We start from the raw sequence: 21250 nt of genomic DNA on the forward strand, positions 1-21250 counted from the left end.
TCCTGCCTCTGTTAAAACCGGAAGTGGGCGGTTTGGGGTCAGGATTCTGATTTTTAACATTTTAACATCCCACCCAACCTCAACCTGCCAGTTTTGGGGGGTTAAAATTCCCCCTCACATTTCTATTACCACTCATGCCCTCTCCAAGCTCATCTCATCCATCAGACACACCTCCTCGTCCCTTGAGCGCATTCCCACTATTCTACGAACCACCAACTTCCCTTCCGGCCTTTATGCTAGCTGAAATTGTTAAATGGTTCCCTCTCCTGAGTTACTGGCCCCGAACATCCAAAGCCATTGTCATCACTGTTTCTTCAATAGCTCACCCTCGACACCTCTATCCTTGAAAACTGCCACCCGATCTCCAACTTCCCTTTCCTCCCCAAAGTCTATGAACGTGTTGTCATCTCCTAAATAATGCCCATATTTCTCGCAACTTCAAGTTTGAATCTCTCCAATCAGCTTACTGTACCTGCCACAGACCAAATTGGCCCTCAGCAAAGTCTCAAATTACATATTCAATGACTGTGACCATGATGCACTATCTCCGCTTCTCCTCTCATAGAAACATCGAAAACAGGTGCAAGAGCAGGCCATTCGGCCCTTCGAGCCTGCACCACCATTCAATATGATCATGGCTGATCATGCAATTTCAGTACCCCACTCCTGCCTTCTCTCCATACCCCCTGATCCACTTAGCTGTAAGAGCCACATCTAATTCTCTCTTGAATATACGAACTGAACTCAACAACTTTCTGTGGTAAAGAATTCCACAGGTTACCAATTCTCTGAGTGAAAAAGTTTCTCCTCATCTCGGTCCTACATGGCTTACCCTTTATCCTCAGACTGCGACCCTTGGTTCTGGACTTCCCCAACATCGGGAACATTCTTCATGTATCTAACCTGTCCAGTCCCATCATCATTTTATATGTTTCTATGAGATCCCCTCTCATTCTTCTAAATTCCAGTGAGAATTAGCCGAGCCGATCCAGTCTTTCTTCATATGTCAGTCCTGCCATCCCGGGAATCAGTCTGGTGAACCTTCGCTGCACTCCCTCAATAGCAAGCATGACCTTCCTCAGATTAGGAGACCAAAACGACACACAATACTCAAGGTGTAGTCTCACCAAGGCTCTGTACAACTGCAGTAAGACCTCCCTACTCCTATACTCAAGTCCTCTCGCTATGAAGGCCAGCATGCCATTTGCTTTCTTTACTGCCTGCTGTACCTGCATGCCTACCTTCAGTGACTGATGTACCATGACACCCAGGTCTCATTGCACCTCCCCTTTTACTAATCTGTCATCATTCAGATAATAATCTGCCTTCCTGTTTTTGCCACCAAAGTGGATAACCTCACATTTATCCACATTATACTGCATCTGCCATGCATTTGCCCATTCAACTAACCTGTCCAAGTCACCCTGCAGCCTCTTAGCATCCTCCTCACTGCTCACACTGCCACCCAGCTTAGTTTCATCTGCAAACTTGGAGATATTACAATCAATTCCTTCGTCTAAATCATTAATGTATATTGTAAATAGCTGGGGTCTCAGCACTGAACCCTGCGGCACCCCACTAGTCACTGCCTGCCATTTTGAAAAGGACCCGTTTATTCCCACTCTTTGCTTCCTGTCTGCCAACCAGTTCTCTATCCACGTCAATACATTACCCCAATACCATTTGCCTTCATTTTGCACACTAATCTCATGTGGGACCTTGTCAAAAGCCTTTTGAAAGTCCAAATACACCACATCCACTGGTTCTCCTTTATCCACTCTACTAGTTATCCTCAAAAAACTCTAAAGATTTGTCAAGCATGATTTCCTTTTCATAAATCCATGCTGACTTGGACCGATCCTGTCACTGCTTTCCAAATGCTATTACATCTTTAATAATTGATTCCAGCATTTTCCCCGCCACCGATGTCAGGCTAACCCATCTATAATTCCCTGTTTTCTCTCTCCCTCCTATTTTAAAAAATGGGGTTACATTAGCTACCCTCCAATCCATCGGTACTGATCCAGAGTCCATGGAATTTTGGAAAATAACCACCAATGCATCTACTATTTCTAGGAGCAATTCCTGGAATGCAGACTATCAGGCCATGGGATTTATCGGCCTTCAGTTTCCCTAACACCATTTCCTGACAAATAAGGATTTCCCTCAGTTCCTCCTTCTCGCTAGACCCTCAGTCCCCTAATATTTTCGGGAGGTTATTCATGTCTTCCTTAGTGAAGACAGAACCAAAGTATTTGTTCAATTGATCTACCATTTCCTTGTGCCCCATTATGAATTCACCTGATTCTGACTGAAAGGGACCTACATTAGTCTTCACTAATCTTTTTCTCTTCACATATCTATAGAAGCTTTTGCAGTCAGTTTTTATGTTCCCTGTAAGCTTACTCTCATACTCTATTTACCCCCTCCTAATTAAACCCTTAGTCCTCGTCTACTGAATTCTAAATTTCTCCCAGTCCTCAGGTTTGCTGCTTTTTCTGGCCAATTTATATGCCTCTTCCTTGGATTTAACACTATCCTTAATTTCCCTTGTTAGCCATCTTCCCCAATTTATTTTTACACCAGACAGGATGTACAATTGTTGAAGTTCATCCATGTGATCTTTAAATGTCTGCCATTGCCTATCCACCGTCAACCTTTCAAGTATAATTTTCCAGTCTATCCTAGCCAAATCACGACTCATACCATCGAAGTTTCCTTTCTTTAAGTTCAGGACCCTCGTCTCTGAATGAACTGTGCCGCTCTTCATCTTAATGAAGAATTCTACCATATTATGGTCACTCTTCCCCAAGAGACCACGCGCAACCAGATTGCTAATTTATCCTCTCTCGTTACACAAGACCCAGTCTAGGATGGCCTTCTCTCTAGTTGGTTCCTCGACATATTGGTCTAGAAAACCATCCCTTATACACTCCAGGAGATCCTCTTCCACAGTATTGCTACCAGTTTGGTTAGCCCAATCAATATGTAGGTTAAAGTCACCCATGATAACTGCTGTACCCTTATTGCACGCATCCCTAATTTCCTGTTTGATGCCATCCCCAACCTCCCTAATACTGTTTGGTGGTCAGTACACAACTCCCACTAACATTTTCTGCCCTTTGGTGTTTCGCAGCTCTACCCATATAGATTCCACATCATCCAAGCTAATGTACTTCCTTACTATTGCGTTAACCTCCTCTTTAACCAGTAACGCTACCCCACCTCCTTTTCCTTCCTGAATATTGAATACCCCTGGATGTTGAGCCTTTGACACCATCCTCTTCCAACATATCTCCTCTGCTGCCCAGCTCAGTGGGACTGCCACTTCTGGAATCCACTCTTACCTTTTCAATCATACCCAGAGCATCTCTAGCAATGGCTTTTTTTCCCGTCCGCACACTGTTACCTCTGGAATCTCCCAAGGATTTACTCATTGCAATCTACATGCTGCCTCTTGGTGACATCATCCGCAGAGATGGAATCATCTTCTACATGCATACTGACAACACAAATTTTGCACCACCTCCACTACCAGGTTTCAAACTGTCTGTCTGATGTACAATCTTGCATGAGCCACAATTTTCTCCAGTTAAATACTGGGTAGACAAAAGCCATGGTCTTAGGATCAGCCCCCACAAATACCATACCTTGCTACCGATTCCACCTCCTTGCCAGCTACTGTCCCAGGCTGAAACAGACTGCTTGCAACCTATTCAGCTGAGACACTGGCCAATATATCCTCTTTATCACAAAGGTCGCTACTTCCACCTCTGTAACATCACCTGTCTCCATTCCAATTCAGTACCATTTGCTGCTGAAACCCTCATCCTTATCTTTGTCTTCTCCAGACTTGACTATTCCAATGCCCTCCTGGCTGGCTTTCCATCCTCCGCCTTCCATAAACCTAAGCACATCCAAAACACTGCAGCTCATATCTTATCCTGAACGCTGTCTCACTCATCCATCACTCACCTACATTGTTCATGGTTGCTGCAATGGCTGAATTTAAAATTCTCATCATTGTGTTTAAATCTCTTCACGGCCTCTACCCTCCCAAATTCTGTAACCAGCTCCTTTCCTACATCATTTTTCTCAGACTCTACTCTCTTATGCATTCGCCCCTCTCTTTGTCCCACCATTGCTGCCCAGGCCCCATGCTCTGGATTTCCATCCCTAAACCGTAGCACTCTTCACCTCACCCTCCTCATATCCTACTTAAAATCCACCTCTATGACAAAGCTATTGGCCACCCCATCATCTTTGGCTAGGCATCTCTTCTTTCCAGATAAGTGTGAGGGAAGAATTAAAAATTAGTGCTGTATTTCGTTGCAAATGCAGATAAGCAGATAAGTGCAAAATGCTGACTTCATATCATGCAAACAGTTGCTTTTTAGGTGAGGTATATACAGCAGAAAGGGTGCAGATTCAATCTCAGATTGTGCAATGAATCGTTAAAAAGCTGAAGTGCTACAATTGGCCCAGATAGGAAGGAGTAAAAAAATTCAGCGAGGGGTCATGCACCAGACTGCTATCCAGAAACCACTACTGGGAGGGCACGTTCATGCATATAGAGTAAATACATTAGTTTCAGTCAAGATTTTGGCCTCCCCCATCCAATAGAATGTTTCATCAACAGTCATAGTCTAAGTTCAGACAAGAAGAATGGTTACTCGAGGCCGAATGGCCTTGCCCCAGTGACCTTTCAATGTCTTCAATGGGCGGGAGAGGGGGGATAAAATGGGGTAAAAAAATAAGAAAAATGACTGCAGTTTCCTCCTAATAGATTCAACTTTCCATGTTCTCTTATAGTTCTTCATAAATAACTTCTCAACTTCATGATTTTTAAAAACTTGGATTCAGTCTCCCATAAAACCAAGCTTTTAAATATTTTGTTCCCCATAAAATCAGATTTTGCTGCATTAACCGCTCTGCAAAGCTCATTAATTTCTTCATTCTCACTTAAGTTCCTCCACCTAAACTATGTAGTACAGATTGAACCTCCTTAGCCGGAACCACCCCTCGTCCGAAACCATTCCCGGCCACTGAGTGGCGCATGCGCAGAACTCCAACACGAACAAGTTGAAGTCCTTCCTCGCTGCCGACTCCTGCAATCGCCGGCCTAACCCCGCAATCCACCGAGGCCCGCCCCCGCCCCCCCCACCCCATACTCCCAGCCCCAAGCCGGCTCCTTGCTCAGTATCTGTACCATCCAATTTCATGTGACCACCCCTCGTCCGGAAAAATCCCTTATCCAAAACAGGCCAGGTCCCGAGAGTTCCGGATACCGGAGGTTCAACCTGTACATAGTATATTCATTTTAATGCCTAAATTTACTATTAAGCTAGTGTATTTCAAATCATTCAGGTAAGTCTTTGAAATGAAAAAAAAACTATTACTGCAGTGTATGGAATTATCCCCCACAGAACTTGAAAGCTTCCCCTCCCCATGATTTATTTGAACATGTAAAATTCTGATTCACAATGTCCATGAACTGATTGATACATTTACTGTTCAAGTGCATAATTACCAATGACTAATTATAAAGATCCAACAGAAATTTGAGATTTATTCATATTCGGCTCAGCTGCGGCCAAATATAGTGATTTTTTTTCTTTTAGTTACTTCAAGACAAGTGTAATCAAAGACTGAAATCTAATGAAAAAAGTATTGGGTCCTGATATGATCATTGCAGGAGAATACATTTTCTTTTACTGGCATAAAAAAGGTAATTTACAGCTGCCACTGAAACTGTTTGGACTCAAAATCTTCTAAATATATAGGATGTATATTTTTAGGTATCAATGTTGGTTATTAACATAGAAGAAAGAAACATAAAAATTTACAGCGCAGAAGGCGGCCATTTCGGCCCATTATGTCCACGCCAGCCGACAAAGAGCCGCATGGCCCTTGGTCAGCAGCCCTAAAGGTTACATATGAACCTATGAACAATGACGGAAAGGCAAAGAGCACCCAGCCCAACCAGTCTGCCTCACACAACTGCGACACCCCTTATACTGAAACATGCTACACTCCACTCCAACCGGAGCCATGTGATCTCCTGGGAAAGGCAAAAACCAGATAAAAACCCAGGCCAACTTAGGGAGAAAAAATTCCTCTCCGACCCATCCAGGCAATCGAAACTAGTCCAGGAGATCACGCTGGCCGTATTCTATTCCCTGCAGTATTTACCATTATATCTGCGCCGTCCAACAAAAAGTCATCCAGTCTAATCCCAATTACCAGCTCTACATCCATAACCCTGCAGGATACTGCACTTTAAGTGCCCATCCAACCATCTCTTAAAAGTGGTGAGGGTTTCTGCATCCACCACTCTTCCAGGCAACGAGTTCCAGATCCCCACGACTCTCTGTGTAAGAAAGCCCCCCCTCAAATCCCCTCCAAATCTTCCACCAACCACCTTAAAACTATGCCCCTCGTTAAAGACCCCTCCACCAATGGAAATCGGCCTTTACTATCCACTATGTCCAGGCCCCTCAATATTTTGTACGCCTCAATAAGGTCTCCTCTCAACCTCCTCTGTTCCAATGAGAACAAACCCAGCCTATCCAATCTGTCCTCATAACTAAGATTCTCCATTCCAGGCAGCATCCTAGTAAATCTCCTCTGCACCCTCTCTAGTGCAATCACGTCCTTCCTATAATACGGCGACCAGAACTGCACGCAGTCCTCCAGCTGTGGCCTAACCAAAGTATTATACAATTAAAGCATAACCTCCCTGCTCTTATATTCTATGCCTCGGCCAATAAAGGCAAGCATTCCGTATGCCTTCTTAACCACCTGGCCTGCTACTTTCAGGGATCTGGACAAGCACTCCAAGGTCCCTTTGTTCATCTACACTATTAAGTGGCCGACCGCTTAATGTGTATACCCTTTCCTTGTTAGCCCTCCCAAAGTGCATCTCCTCACACTTCTCTGAATTAAATTCCATTTGCCTCTGCTCTGCCCACCTGACCAGTAGATTGATATCCTCCTGCAGCCCATGACTTTCCTCTTCATTATCAATCACACAGCCAATTTTAGTGTCATATGTAAACTTCTGAATCACACTCCCTATATTCAAATCTAAATCATTGATATATACCACAAAAAGCAAGGAACCCAGTACTGAGCCTTGCGGAACCCACTGGAAACATCCTTCCAGTCACAAAAACATCCATCAACCATTACCCTTTGCTTCCTACCTCCAAGCCAATTTTGGAACCAACTTACCACTTTGCCCTGTATCCCATGAGCTTTAACCTTCATGACCAGTCTACCATGTGGGACCTTATCAAAAGCCTTGCTAAAGTCCATATATACTGCATCGTACGCACTACCCTCATCAACCCTCTTGGTTACCTCCTCAAAAAATTCAATCAGGTTAGTCAAACACGATCTTCCCTTAACAAATCCACGCTGACTGTCCCTAATTAATCCTTGCCTTTCCAAATGCAGATTTATCCTGTCTTTCAGGATATTTTCCAATAATTTTCCCACCACTGAGGTTAGGCTGACAGGCCTGTAATTACTTGGCCTATCCCTTTCTCCCTTACTACATTAGCAGTCCTCCAATCCTCCGGCACCATGCTCAGATCCAAAGAGGACTGGAAAATGATGGTCAAGGCCTCTGCTATTTCTTCTTTTACTTCGCTCAACAGCCTGGAATGCATTTCATCCAGGCCTGGGGACTTATCTACTTCCAAAGCTGCTAAACCCCTTTATACTTCCTCTCTCATTATATTTATTTCATCCAGAATTTCACACTCCTCCTTGATAGCCCCTTTCCTTTGTGACAACAGATGCAAAGTATTCAGTAAGAACCTTACCAACATCTTCTGCCTCCATTATTCTATATAATGTTTCACTGGTACATTATTTATAAGTTACTCAATTGTTGACTAAATAGTGCTATTGGTAGAAGCTGAACTACCATTTAAACCAGTGACTAATAATTATCTGAAGCAATAGGAGCAAACCAAATAGAGGAACATATGAAAATATGGACAAGAAAAGACTGGCACATTCATTGAGCCTATCCCAAACAATCGTGATACAACTTAGCATCATGACTCCCTAATGGTCCCTCATATCCGCAGCCACGTAATCTCCTGGGAGATATAAAAATAAAGATAAAACAACCCAATGTCAATTAAAGACAGAAAATAATTAAGGGAAATTCCTCTCCAGCCTTCTATAGTGCAAAATTCTTCGGCTAGACATTGGTGCTGTGACCGTTTTTTGGGCGGTAATCGATGATTTAATTTACTTTTACCGCCGGAATGCTGGAGGCTGCCAAATTCGCCAACCGGTGACCTGCGGTAGCAGTAAAATCCGGCCTTGCACGATGGAATTGGTGTGCCGGCGCCGAATTCAGCGATCTGAAAAAAAAATGGATCTTCTGCACAAGCGCAATTTTTTTCCTCGCGATTTTTTTTTTCCCAGGTGTCAGGGTGCGCCCGCGCATGCACAGTACACCCAGCTCTCAATCTGCCATTTTTCAGAGACAGGAGAAGATGCAGCAGGATGATCATAGCAGGCAGAGGGCAAGGAAATTTAGTTCCGATGCGAATGAGGCACTTATAACAGCAACTGAGGGTAGATGGAGGGAGTTTAATAGGAGGGGTCGAAGTAAACCACCTCCCATTGTAAGGAGATTTTAGACCTCCGTTGCTGAGGTCTCCTCAGCAGACGACATTCACAGGGACCACCAGCAATGCAGGAAAAGGTAGAATAATCATTGCAGGGACGTGAGAATAAGTAATATTTTTACTCATACACTCTTTGATTACTTAAATTGTAAATCTGACACACGTGCTGTAGGTAGGCTTAGTGTTACACCTTATTTGCCATGATCGTTACACAATATTAAGACTGCTTTTTGACATCTTAAAAGATGTTTCTGCATGTCGATGTCTTCCTCATGAACCACGTGCAACTACCAGGGCCATTAACAGACGGCTGAATTAAATGCACACAGTATGGTATAAACGCGTTGATGGCTATCTGTGTGTGCCACAAGAGCAGAAGAGCACTCTGGTAATCATTCCTATTGTCATTTTTGCAGGAACAGTTTTCGCACAATCACCGCGAGCAGCGACGGACAAGCGATGGTCCGCCCAATACGCATCCCTTAATAGACCTGGAGGAGTGCCTGGCTGGCTTAATTGGTGTCTCCGGGAGGTCAACTACCCATGCAGATGCTGAGCCCATGGTCAAAACTGCGGGTAAGTCCTGCAAAATCCCCGGGCTGGATTGAGATCATGTGATGCAGTCTCTGTGGACTCGGGTTCAGGTAATGTGATGCAGTGTCTCTCGACGACATATAATGCAGTAGTGGTGGTCCTTCAAATAAGCCTGTGCTTTGTGACCTTACTCATGTCACTCTGCCCCCTCCCCTGCTGCTAACCACTCGTCTGTTGTTTTCTATTTTGCAGATGAGAATTCTGAGGCGGCATATCGGCCTCTGCAAGCCTCCACCTCAACCCATCGTGTGTGGGTCAAGAAGGAAAATGAGGACCCTCCACCAGAGGAACAAATTCATGAAGCTGTTGCGGGGGTGGTGGTGGTGGGGGTGGAGAGGGTGCTAGGGATGGAGGGGGCGATGCAGTCAGCACATCTTTTAGCTGCGGCCACAAGTTCCTTGGAGGCTTTGTCCCATCCGAGGCAGCGAGTCCAAGTCATGTGCAGCAACGCACCCCCATGGTTGAACACCGTATGCCGTCTCTTCGGAGGTTGAGTCGGCAAAGCCGGTTTGCTAAATGACAGGCAGACGCACACCTGGTGGGACTGTCAATGGAGCAGCGAACTCGGTCGAGAGCTCCTCCAGGTCGTGGGTGGCATTTCTGGCAACATTGCAACACAATCTGCGACATAATCTGCAATCCGGGACATCTTCGAGGCTGTCAATGCCGAGGCAACTGATGGTCGCAACTTTTGGCACTGCAGTCCCCAGTGTCACTCAAACCAACGGCACCTGTGAGTGGGGAGACCAAGTGAGAGCCTTCCGACTCAGAAACCGGGCCTTCCATACCCAGAGCTTCTCCAGGAGGTCCAATGGCATCTCCATTGTCTCCCCCAACAACAGCTGCGCCCTGCGCGCTTTGCTGCATACCGTCTTGGTACCAATGCGGGTAGGGGTAGGGAGAAAGGTGGCCGCAGTTAAAAGACGTTCGGTGCAGGGATTGTTGTTGTTGTTTTGTTGCTGGCTTGCTGTAGGTTTCCTGTTTTGGTTATTTTATAAAAGTTTTTAAAGTTTTACAAATTGTGTTCAAGTTAAAAATTTAAGTACGTTTCAAAATTAAGAGTACAAAGTTTCAAGGATGTACAAATGTTTCATAGATTTACAAATGTTTCATAGATTCTTTTGTTCACCTTAACCATTCTTGTGCAGTGTCTCATTTGTAGAATAAGAGGGGAAAGAGTCAACATGGTGGGATAGAATGGGCAGGCAATGGTGAAACGTGCCTTTCACTGTTCAAGCAAAGCGTTGATTTATGAGCTGCTGACATGACTTTTGCAGTGGCAAAAGCTCCACGAGGCCTCCCCTGTGGTGGTGGTGGGGGTGGTAGCATGGATTAATCACCAGGCTCCTCGACCTCCTCCTCCCCTCTCTCCTGAGGTGGTCCTGCAGACCCCAGTGGCAATTCCTGTCCCCTCATGATGGCTAAGTTGCACAATGAACTCAGCGACCTGCTGAGGGGAGCATTGCAGGCTGCCTCCAGAGTGGTTGAGGCATCGGAAGCACTGCATGAGCACTCCAATTGTCTTTGACGATGTTGCATGTGTCTATATGGCTGTCATTATCGCGCTGCTCGGCTTGTGTCTGAGGGTTCCAGAGGGGGGGTCATGAGCCAGGTGGCGAGGCCGTAACCTTTGTCCCCCAGCATCCAGCTATGGCATTGTGGCTAACCCTCAAACAGGTATGATACACTTCTCTCACGCAAGATGGATGCTCCCTGACTGCCATGATGTGCTGAGTATGGTCGCTCACAATCTGGACATTTATGGAGTGGAATCTCTTTCGGTTTCAGTAAACCTCTTGCTCCTCGAAAGGTGCTTGCAGGGCGATATGCGTACCTTGAACCTTGGGGAAGCCAGCAATTCGTGCAAAACCTATCGCCCTCTCATTCTTTGCCTCCCTGGTCATTGGGAACTTTATAAAGTCATCCTGCGTACGTCATAAAAACGGTGAAAAAAAAGGCAGCCGATAATTTTTACCGCCGGCATAAAACCGTGCCGAATTTTCCACCCAGGCGCTAAATTGTGTGCGCCACGTTTACCGCCCCACCCCCCCCAAAAAAAATCACTTTTTACGCCCCGCCACAGTAGTGAAACGGCAGTAAATGGGCGCAAGCCTGCCGAATTTCTAGACCTTAAAAAGGGAAATGTCTCCAGTTGATTTTCGCCTGTAAAAAATATTAATTTATCCAATTTTGATATGTCTGTCTCCAAGTCCCTTTACAGCCCTCGGCATGCTATTTTAGGCTTGCACCCATGCCTTTTTCCAGGTAATGTCAGAATCCTGGATATCCTTCTGAACAGTATTATTCCTATCCTTCAATGATAACTTTATACTCTATACAACAACTTGTATTTATATAGGGCCTTTAACATAGTGAAACGTCCCAAGGCGCTTCACAGGAATATTATGAGATTTTAAAAAATTAAATAATTAAGGAACAAGATTATGTCAATGCGGATAGATGAATTCGATAGGTTTGGGAAAAAAAACAGGGGAAATTATTATAAATTACAAAAACATAGAACTAGGTTACATGTCAGTAGGGTTTTCTTTTCAGAGTGTCATTGACCTTTGGAATAAGATGTCAACTCATGCAGTTAGTATGGATTCACTAAAAGTGTTCATAAGAGAACTAGGGCAAGTTCTTGACTGTGGCTGATATCACTCGATATGAAGATAGATGGGATGTTGGATAGTGTGCCTTATCGTCATTGACACTGCCTCATGATGGCAAACAGAATAGAAATCAGCTGTTCCCTCTAAGAAACTTCTTCTTCATCACCCAGCCTAATAAGAAGACTGACTGGCTTCAAACTGCCTTTCTATTTCTGGTGCAAGCTCAACCATTTTGGCGTGCAGCAAATGACCACATGTGGGAACTCAGAAATAGCCCTATGTAGTTACAGTGAGGTTGCCACACAACTACTAAATGGCTGCTCATTTTATATTGGTCTACCAGGAGGATTTTCCAGACTCCACAATGTTGACCCCAAGGCTACTGAAAGCCTAAAGCATTAACGATGTCTATCTAAGGCGTTCGACATTCTTCACATTAAGGGGTCACCCATTTAAAACTGAGATGAGGAAGAATTTCTTCACTCAGAGGGTCATAAATCTGAGGAATTCTCTACCCCAGAGAGCTGTGGAGGCTGGGTCACTGAATATATTTAAAGTTGGTGATAGACAGATTTTTGAACGATAAGGGAGTGAAGGGTTATGGGGAGTGGGCAGGGAAGTGGAGCTGAGCTCACCCTCAAAGCCTCCCTGATAAAAGTGCAACATCCCCACGAACACCTGGGAGTCCCTGACCAAAGACTGCCCCAAGTGGAGGAAGTGCATCCGGGAGGGCGCTGAGCACCTCGAGTCTCATCGCCGAGAGCATGCAAAAACCAAGCGCAGGCAGCGGAAAGAGCGTGTGGCAAACCTGTCCCACCCACCCCTTCCCTCAACGACTCTCTGTCCCACCTGTGACAGGGACTGTGGTTCTCATATTGGACTGTTCAGCCACCTAAGGACTCATTTTTAGAGTGGAAGCAAGTCTTCCTCGATTCCGAAGATGATGATGATGATGGAGCTGAGCCCAGGATCAGATCAGCCATGATCTCTTTAAATGGTGGAGCAGGCTTGAAGGACCAAATGGCCTACTCCTGCTCCTATTTCTTATGTTCTTATATTCATCTGACACTTTTGACATTTTGAATGACAGTTTATCACCCTACGTTGTATTTTTTTTAAACAATCCTTAATATACCACTTGTGCATTTGCAAATAATAATAATTGCCATCGTAATCTCCTAGAACTCGTTTTGATCGTTTTCAGGGGTCATAAAATAATTTGACACAATTTATTTTCCCTGAATTGGCCTAGAATTTTTAAAAATTTCCCCCCCCCCACCCTACTATCTCAGCAGATTACATGGCAGATTGTAGAGAGTATAATGCTCAGTTGCAACATGACTATGCCTAGAAGGACCAGGTGGTATTTTTCCTGTTCACCATTTTTGTATCTTCGTATATTTTTTATAAACCGTCAGTTTGTATGAGGAAAACAATAAATTAATAATTTAAAGCATTTCATAATCTGTATATATTACAGAAAACAAAATGGTAAAATAAATGTATTTCTTCACATCAAACTATACAGATGTGCTTAATGTGCTGCACTCTAGGATTTAACATACCTTAACATGGAGCTCTGGATGGGAGTTCATATAATCAAACAGCTTCTGATAATTTTGAAACTGCTGGTCCCATTCTGACCATTGGTCATAGCGAAAATCATCTCCCAGAGGAACCAAGACCACTTTGGTGCGGAAAAGTTTGGACTTTTTTCTATATTGGTCTAAGAGGAGGTCAACTCTTCAAACAGAAAGAAAAGATTTAAAATATTTGATGTACTGAATCATTAAAAAGACAAAATTACCTATGTGTACTTAGCAAAGCACAAAGGAAAAGAAGAAACTTGCATTTACTTGGTGTCTTATAATCTGTGATGAATCTATGAAATGTGAAGTAGCTGCATCTGTTACCTAATGCAGCAACCAATTTTCACACAGAAAGATCCCACAAACAGTAAATGAGCTGAATGATGCATTCATCGGTTTTTGATAGAGACTTGGTTTAGTGTCTCATCAAAACCAGAATGGGATTTGAACCCACAACTTTCTAACTCGAAGCTGGGAGTGTTATCAACTGAGCCAAGTTTTTGGCTTATGCTGTGCTTTAAACGTAAATTTATTTGTTTGGTTTACATTTCTTAGTTTCCAAGTTATTTTATTGTTCTCTGCCAGTTAAGCTTTGCGTGGTTTTCCCAAATTTGTATACATGAACGATCAAACCAGGTGTAAATATGATAAATGTAAATGATTTTATCTCCTTTTCCTTTGTTCACCTTTACTTTAATTTCCTTGTTCTCTTATCATCCTTCATTGAATGCTGGCCAGTCAAAAAGCACACAATAATGAAAAATAACTGCAACTACTATAGGGGAAGAATTTCTGGGGCAAGATAATGAAATTCTAAAAAAGAGCTTATATTTATGTAGTGCCTTTCATGATCTCAGGAACTGCTAAAGCACTTCACAGCAATTCACTATTTTTGAAATGTCGTCACCGTTGTTATGTAGGCAAAAAAAATGTAAAGATAAATAACTGATGGACAGATTGAAGCCACCGAAGGAAGTCGGCACATTTTGAAATGTTTACCCATTTGGCCAGGAAAGAATTATAGGATGCATTTATATTTTGATCCAGGACAGAGGAGTTAACTTAATTGGCACTTCATCCATCAGCCTAAACATTAACCCCCTCCATCACCAGCATACCAGGGCTGCAGTGTACACCATCTGCAGAATATACTGCAACAACTCACCTAAGTTTCTTCCGCATAACCTCTCAAATCTGCGGCCTCCACCACCTACAAGGACAAGGGCAGCAAGCGCATAGGAACACCATCACTTCCCAGTTTCTTTACAAGTCACACACCATCCTGATTGTTTTTTATTCGTTCATGGGATATGGGCGTCGCTGGCAAAGCCAGTATTTATTGCGCATCCCTAATTGCAGTCCATGTAGTGAAGGTACTCCCACAGTGCTGTAACGGAGAGAGTTCCAAGATTTTGACACAGCGACGATGAAGGAATGAAGACAGAGTTCCAAGTCAGGATGGTGTGACTTGGAGGGGAATTTGGAGATGATAGTGTTCCTATGCACCTGCTGCCCATGTCCTTCTAGGTGGCTCAGGTCGCGGATTTGGGAGGTGCTGTTGACGAAACCTTGGCGGGTTGCTGCAGTGCATCTTGCAGATGGTACGCATTGAAGCTACGGTGTGGAGGTAGTGAATGTTTAAGGTGATGGATGGGGATGCTTTGACCTGGATTGTGTTGAGCTTCTTGAGTGTTGTTGGAACTGCACTCATCCAGGCATGTGCAGAGTAATCCATCACACTCCTGACTTGTGCCTTATAGATGGTGGAAAGGCTTTGTGGAGTCAGGAGGTGAGATAGTTGCTGCAGAATACCCAGCCTTTGACCTACTCTTATGTGGTTGGTCCAGGTAAGTTTCTGGTCAATGGTGATCTCCAAGATGTTGACGGTGGGGAATTCAGCGATGGTAATGCCATTGAATGTTATGGGGCGGTGGTTTGACTCGTTCTTGTTGGAGATATTCATTGCCTGGCACTTGTGTGGCATGAATATTACTTCCACTTATCAGTCCAAGCCTGAAAATCACAAGTGGGCACAAACTGCTTCATTTGGACATATATCACTAATCATTCATTGTCGTTGGGTCAAGATCCTGAAAATTCATACCCAACAGCTTTGTGGGCGCACCTTCACCACACAGAGCTGAAGAGTATAAGCAGAAGCCCGACCACCACCTTGTCTTGGCAGCTAAGGATGGGCAAAAAATGCCAGACTTTCCAGCAATGTCCACATCTCGAGAATGAATCAAAATAATATGGCTATTAAGTTAAATTCAGTTCACAAGGGGTTAATTCTCAAGAACATACAAGTTATTCTGGATGTTAATTAGATGCAATTAATGTGGGTATCAGAATAAATGACCTTCAAAATGGTGTAGTCTGGCAGTACAATATCAGTTTGAGACAATGGGGTGGACAATATCATAAGCACATTTCTGATACATTCATACCTATAATCTATAATACAAGAATGACTTGCATTCATGAGCTAAACAACTAATGCAGTTGCCATGGCTATTATACCAGTGGAGGGAAAGTGGGGGGGGGGGTGGGGGAGAGCGAGTGGGAGGTTTCTAATTCAAGGTGGTAACTTTGTTTGGCAGTTTAACAGGCCAATTCTCAATGCAGAGGGACGCGCGGGGACAGAGATTGAGCTTCTGGTTTCTCTCCCTCCATGGGGAGAAAAAGACAGACCACAGGAGGTTGAGGCTGAAAAATTCAGAGAAAGGCAGAGAGCCTTCCTTTCTAAATAGTGCCAGTCAGTTCAGCAATGTAATAAGAAAAGGTAAAAAGGCAGCAATGTATAATATGGGGATAAGGGATAACCTCATGATACACAACGGTCTTTTCTGGTCCCATACATTTCAGTGTTCCTAAAGATTCCCAGAGAAGAGATACAATCACTTATATGCTCCTAGAATGTCATTGACAATTTTAGAAGATCAATTACCACAATCAGTAATAACGGCCGGCTCTGCTATTTTGTATATGCTTTGGTAAACAAAATGTCCCAGATATCCAATTTAGAAAAGTCCTCTGCCATCAAGGGCATGGGAGGGAGAACGCTCCCTCAATAGCTCAGCTGGTTATGGCAATGAGCAGCTGAGCCAATACCTAATCGCTGCATTAAGCTTATCTCAGGTAGATAAGCAGTGAAGGTAGATAAGCAATTGGACTCAGTGCTCCAGTTCATGATGGGTATGTCTTGATTGCATTTCACACAATGCTTTAATGCAGACATCTTATCATATTGCTTTCTTTTCTTTTTTTGAAAACACACAGGAAAATTGCCAAAAGCAGGAACAAAACTAGAGTGAAAATTTCCTTTAATAATGTTTTAAAATGTCTGAATATTACTTGCATGACAAATGTGAAAATAAATTGAGGGGACCTCTCCCCCACCCACAGTCGTGGGAGAGGGGGGTAGGTGCTTTTATAACACACAGGAAGGAGGTGGCCCGTATGGTTCGTGCTCCAAGATCACAATGTCACTTGAAATCAAAACATCTCAAAATAAGTGTTATTCCTCAATTTCTCCAGCCCCCTGTAGCATTTGGTGAGTACAATAATGAATACAAAAGAAATATCCAGACATGGGAGCTTTGAATTTCCCTGAAACACATACCATTTCCATGCCAGAGATGGCAGGGAACAATATGCTGTTATCCTCCTTTCAATGATCACAAGGAGGTGTGCAAAAATCTACTTCCGATAACTCTTTGATACAGATTTTGAACTGAATTTTGAATTTGATGATTGAAAATTTTAGATAACTTACCTTTCCTGAACATTGCCATCGTGTATTTCAACTGGAGGTATCCTCCAAGGACAATTAATTCTACCTCCAGGAAGACGTTTGAAGTCAAACTGACAGCAGACTTTAGGATCAGGGCCACAAGTATGAGGAACATCATAGCTATAGAAGGGCATCATATGACATAAGATGTCCGTGTTTCCACTCTGGTCTGAAATTAAAATAAAAACAAGGTTTGAGTGAAGACACAATCAGACTGCCAATAGACAAAGATTTTCATAACAAGCAGAGGGGGTTGCACAAGAAGCCAGAGTTGAATGAAAGCAGTTCTCAGAGGGTTGTAGGGTTGGAGAAGATTATAGAGATAGGGAGGGGGGAGGCTACATAGGGATTTGAACACAAGGATGGGAATTCTAAACTGGAGGAGTTTGTGGACCGGGAGCTAATATAGTTCATCAAGCACAGGTGTGATAAGTGAGTGGGACTTGGTGCGGGATAGGATACAGGCAGCACAGTTTTATATGAACTGATGTTTATGGAGGGTGGAGGGTGGAGGATGGGAAGCCATTCAGGAGAGCATTGGAATAATCGAGTCTGGAGGTGAAAAAGGCATGAATGAGGGTTTTAATAACTCATTCACGACTGGATATTGGCCAATCAGTCTGACAACATAGAGGCAGTGGAGGAATCAAAAGAGGTGGCAAAGTTGCAGAGCTGAGTATCGTCAGCATACACGTCTGGCTCAGCACCAAAGCACATGGTGCATATATCCATTAGTGGAACACTGCTCTGTAAAAGAGTTAAACTGCTATTTTTAGCTCTTTCAAAAAGCTGGCACATGCATGATGACCGAATGGCCGCATTATTCTATGCTGTGGAACCTTAACCCATTCTTTAGTTCATTTTGCCAAGGGGCTGCTTACAGATGAGGAAAGGGAGGGGCCAAGGATAGATCCTAGGGGTACTCCAGAGGTTAAGGTTCGGGGGCAGGAAGAGAAGCCATTGCTGACAATGCTATGCCCATCATCAGATACACAAGAGTGGAAACAAGCTCGGGTAGTCCCACTAAGTTGGACAACAGAAGGCAGCAATTGGAGGAAGTGTGGTGTGATCAACCATATCATACACTGCAGAGGGGTCAATGAGAATTAGAGAACCAGTCATAGTAGATTTCATTTGTGACTCTAATTAGTCATTTCAGTGTTGTGATAGAAAGGAAATCATAGAATCTTACAGCACAAAAGGAGGTAATTCGTGCTTGTGCCAGCTCTTTGAAAGAGCTATCCAATTAATCCCACTCTCCAACTCCCTCCCCAATAGACCTGCAAATATTTCCTTTTTGAAGCACCTGATGGGAGAGATTCAAACATTTGTGGAAAACACAGGCATTGATTTGGGAGGGGACAACACATTCAGGGGAGTGGTAGCGTAATGGTTATGTTACTGGACTAGTGATCCAGAGGCCTGGACTAATAATCCGGTGACTCGAGTTCAAATCCCACAACAACATAGGGAATTTAAATTCAGTTAATTAAATAAAGCCAGAATTAAAAAGCTAGTATCAGTAATGGTGACTAAGTAAATACCGGATTGTCGGAAAAACCCAACAGGTTCACTAATGTCCTTTAGGGAAGGAAATCTGCCATCCTTAACCAGCATGGCCTATATGTGACTCCAGACCCACAGCAATGTGGCTGACTCTGAACTGCCCTCTAAAATGGCCCAGCAAGCCATTCAGTTAAGGGAAATTATGGATGGGCAATAAATGCTAGCCTTGCCAGCAATGCCCACATCCCGTGAATGAATAAAGAAAAAAAAAACTCATGGACTTTGGAGATGAGGCAGTAGTTTGCAAGGTAGGTTTTTTTTGAGGAAAAGGGCGGATATGTTTCCTCTAATCTTTATTTTAGATGCGCGGTCCTTTAAACTTGCTGGAGGACATCCCAATCACTGCGCAGCCACACGACTTAGGGGGAAGGTTGGTGAAGACACCGTTTTTGAAATGGAGCAGGACAATATCTGAGGAGAGGGAATCAGTTATAATGTCAGCAAACATGGAGGCCAGGAATGGAAGGTGGGTTGTCAGTAGTTTAGAGGGGATCTTGTCAAGGGAGCAAGATGTGGGTTTCATCGACCAAATGAGTTTAGAAAGGTCATGATTGGAGATAGGTGAGAAAAGAGAGACATGTGTGGATTCCGACCTAGAACAGAGGAGAAGCATATGGCAGAGGCAACTGAATGGATGGTCTCAATCTTAGTGACAAACAACTCCATGAGCTCCTCATACTTGTTAGAGATGAGGGTGGGAGAGGCAGGGGAATGGGGTTTAAGGAGACGGTGGTAATAGGCAAAATAAACCAGGGCTTATTTTTGCTCTCCAGGATGATTCTGGAGTAGTAAGTGATTTTGGCAGAGGATAGCAGGGCTGATAATGCTTTGTGGTCCAGACAAATCTGGCGATGGATGGCTAAACCAGTTGTGTGACAGATACACTCAAGTCTTGGACCTGAGGGAACGAAGTTGGGGGCCATTGCAAGGGAATGACCACAGTGAGAGAGAGTAAAAGTTTCACCTGGAACAAGGGCACCATTAACAAGGAACTAGCATTGTCATCGTTCATCACATCTGTAACAAACAGATAAACAGATCCACTTTCTACAGAGTGTATATGATCTGAGTACAGTAGACACCAAGTCGCTGGAGAAATACCACCAACGATGTCTTCACAAGATCCTGCAAATCCGCTGGGAGGACAGACGCACCAACATTAGCGTCTTCGACCAGGCCAACATCCCCAGCATTGAAGCACTGACCACACTTGATCAGCTCCGCGGAGTAGGCCACACCGTTCGCATGCCAGACACAAGACTCCCAAAGCAAGTGTTCTACTTGGAACTCCTTCACGGCAAACGAGCCAAAGGTGGGCAGAGGAAACGGTACAAGGGCACCCTCAAAGCCTCCCTGATAAAATGCAATAATCCCCACTGACTCCTGGGAATCCCTGGCCAAAGACTGTCCTAAGTTGTGGAAGTGCGTCCAGGAGGGCGCCGAGCACCTCGAGTCTCATTGCCGAGAGCATCAAGAGCAGGCAGCGGAAAGAACGTGCGGCAAACCTGTCCCACCAACCCTTTTCCTCAACGACTATCTGCCCCACCTGTGACAGGAACTGTGGTTCTCTTATTGAACTGTTCAGCCACCTAAGGACTCATGTTTAGAGTGGAAGCAAGTCTTCCTCGATTCTGAGGGACTGCCTATGATGATGATAATATGATCTGAGAAGCAGTCATAATTTGGTAGATATTTATGTTGCACCAATAATTACAGAATTAGAAATAATTGTCTGTTAATTAATGTTTTAATGTATGAAATATTTTGAGACATATTTATTTATGACTAGTAGAACTCCCTTGGCACTGCTCACAGTGCATCAAATGATTTTATAACAATCGGAGTATATATGGTGTTACTGATTTACTGTGATTTAATAAGTTAAATATCATTTTTATTAAATGGCCCAGAATTTGCAGTCAGCAGCAAAGCAAAGGTGTTCACTTCACTTTGCTGCTGGCCCTGAAATACGCTTCGTGAAAGGATCTCACAATCCCTGTGTCGAGAACTTCAGATTTTCCAATCTTCAAATCAATGGAAGTTAGCGGAGATTCCCTTGTGCGAACTGCTGTGATGGCAACAGGCAGTTGAAGCAGCCAATCAAAAGGCAGAATTCTCACAGACTGTGAACAAGGAAGTGAGTAAGCTCTTAAAATTCTACCTTTTCAAAATAGTTAGAGAGTAAAATATGTATCGGGCTCTCACAAGGAGAAAAGGCAAACTTGAGATAAAGATGGACAAACTTTAATTTTTATTGAAGTAGACAAAATTCAAACTGCACAAAATTAAAATTAGTTTTCCTGTTAGCGGCCCGGCCGAAGCAGCGCCCGCCATTGTCGGGCCGACTCCAATTAAAACAAAATGGTGGCCGTGGCGGTGCGCCTGTCCCTTTAAGGGCGGCCGCAACACCCAGCCACTGGCAGCTTCCCATCTTCTGAAGCT

The 21250-nt window shown here is 43.9% G+C and overlaps 1 protein-coding gene across 3 annotated transcripts in view; it reads right to left on the reverse strand.

The window, feature by feature from the left end:
• man2a1 (mannosidase, alpha, class 2A, member 1) overlaps window positions 1-21250 on the reverse strand; it is a 340299-nt gene that overhangs the window by 222885 nt on the left and 96164 nt on the right. For all 3 annotated transcript variants that reach the window (XM_070884021.1, XM_070884015.1, XM_070884009.1), the window contains exons 7-8: window positions 17225-17411; window positions 13426-13603 (exon numbers count right to left, since the gene is read on the reverse strand). In XM_070884021.1, the coding sequence (XP_070740122.1) occupies window positions 13426-13603; window positions 17225-17411 (365 nt within the window). The remainder of the gene's footprint in view (window positions 1-13425; window positions 13604-17224; window positions 17412-21250) is intronic.

This window comes from Pristiophorus japonicus, chromosome 1 (assembly GCF_044704955.1).
Source record: "Pristiophorus japonicus isolate sPriJap1 chromosome 1, sPriJap1.hap1, whole genome shotgun sequence".
Taxonomy (NCBI): domain Eukaryota; kingdom Metazoa; phylum Chordata; class Chondrichthyes; family Pristiophoridae; genus Pristiophorus; species Pristiophorus japonicus.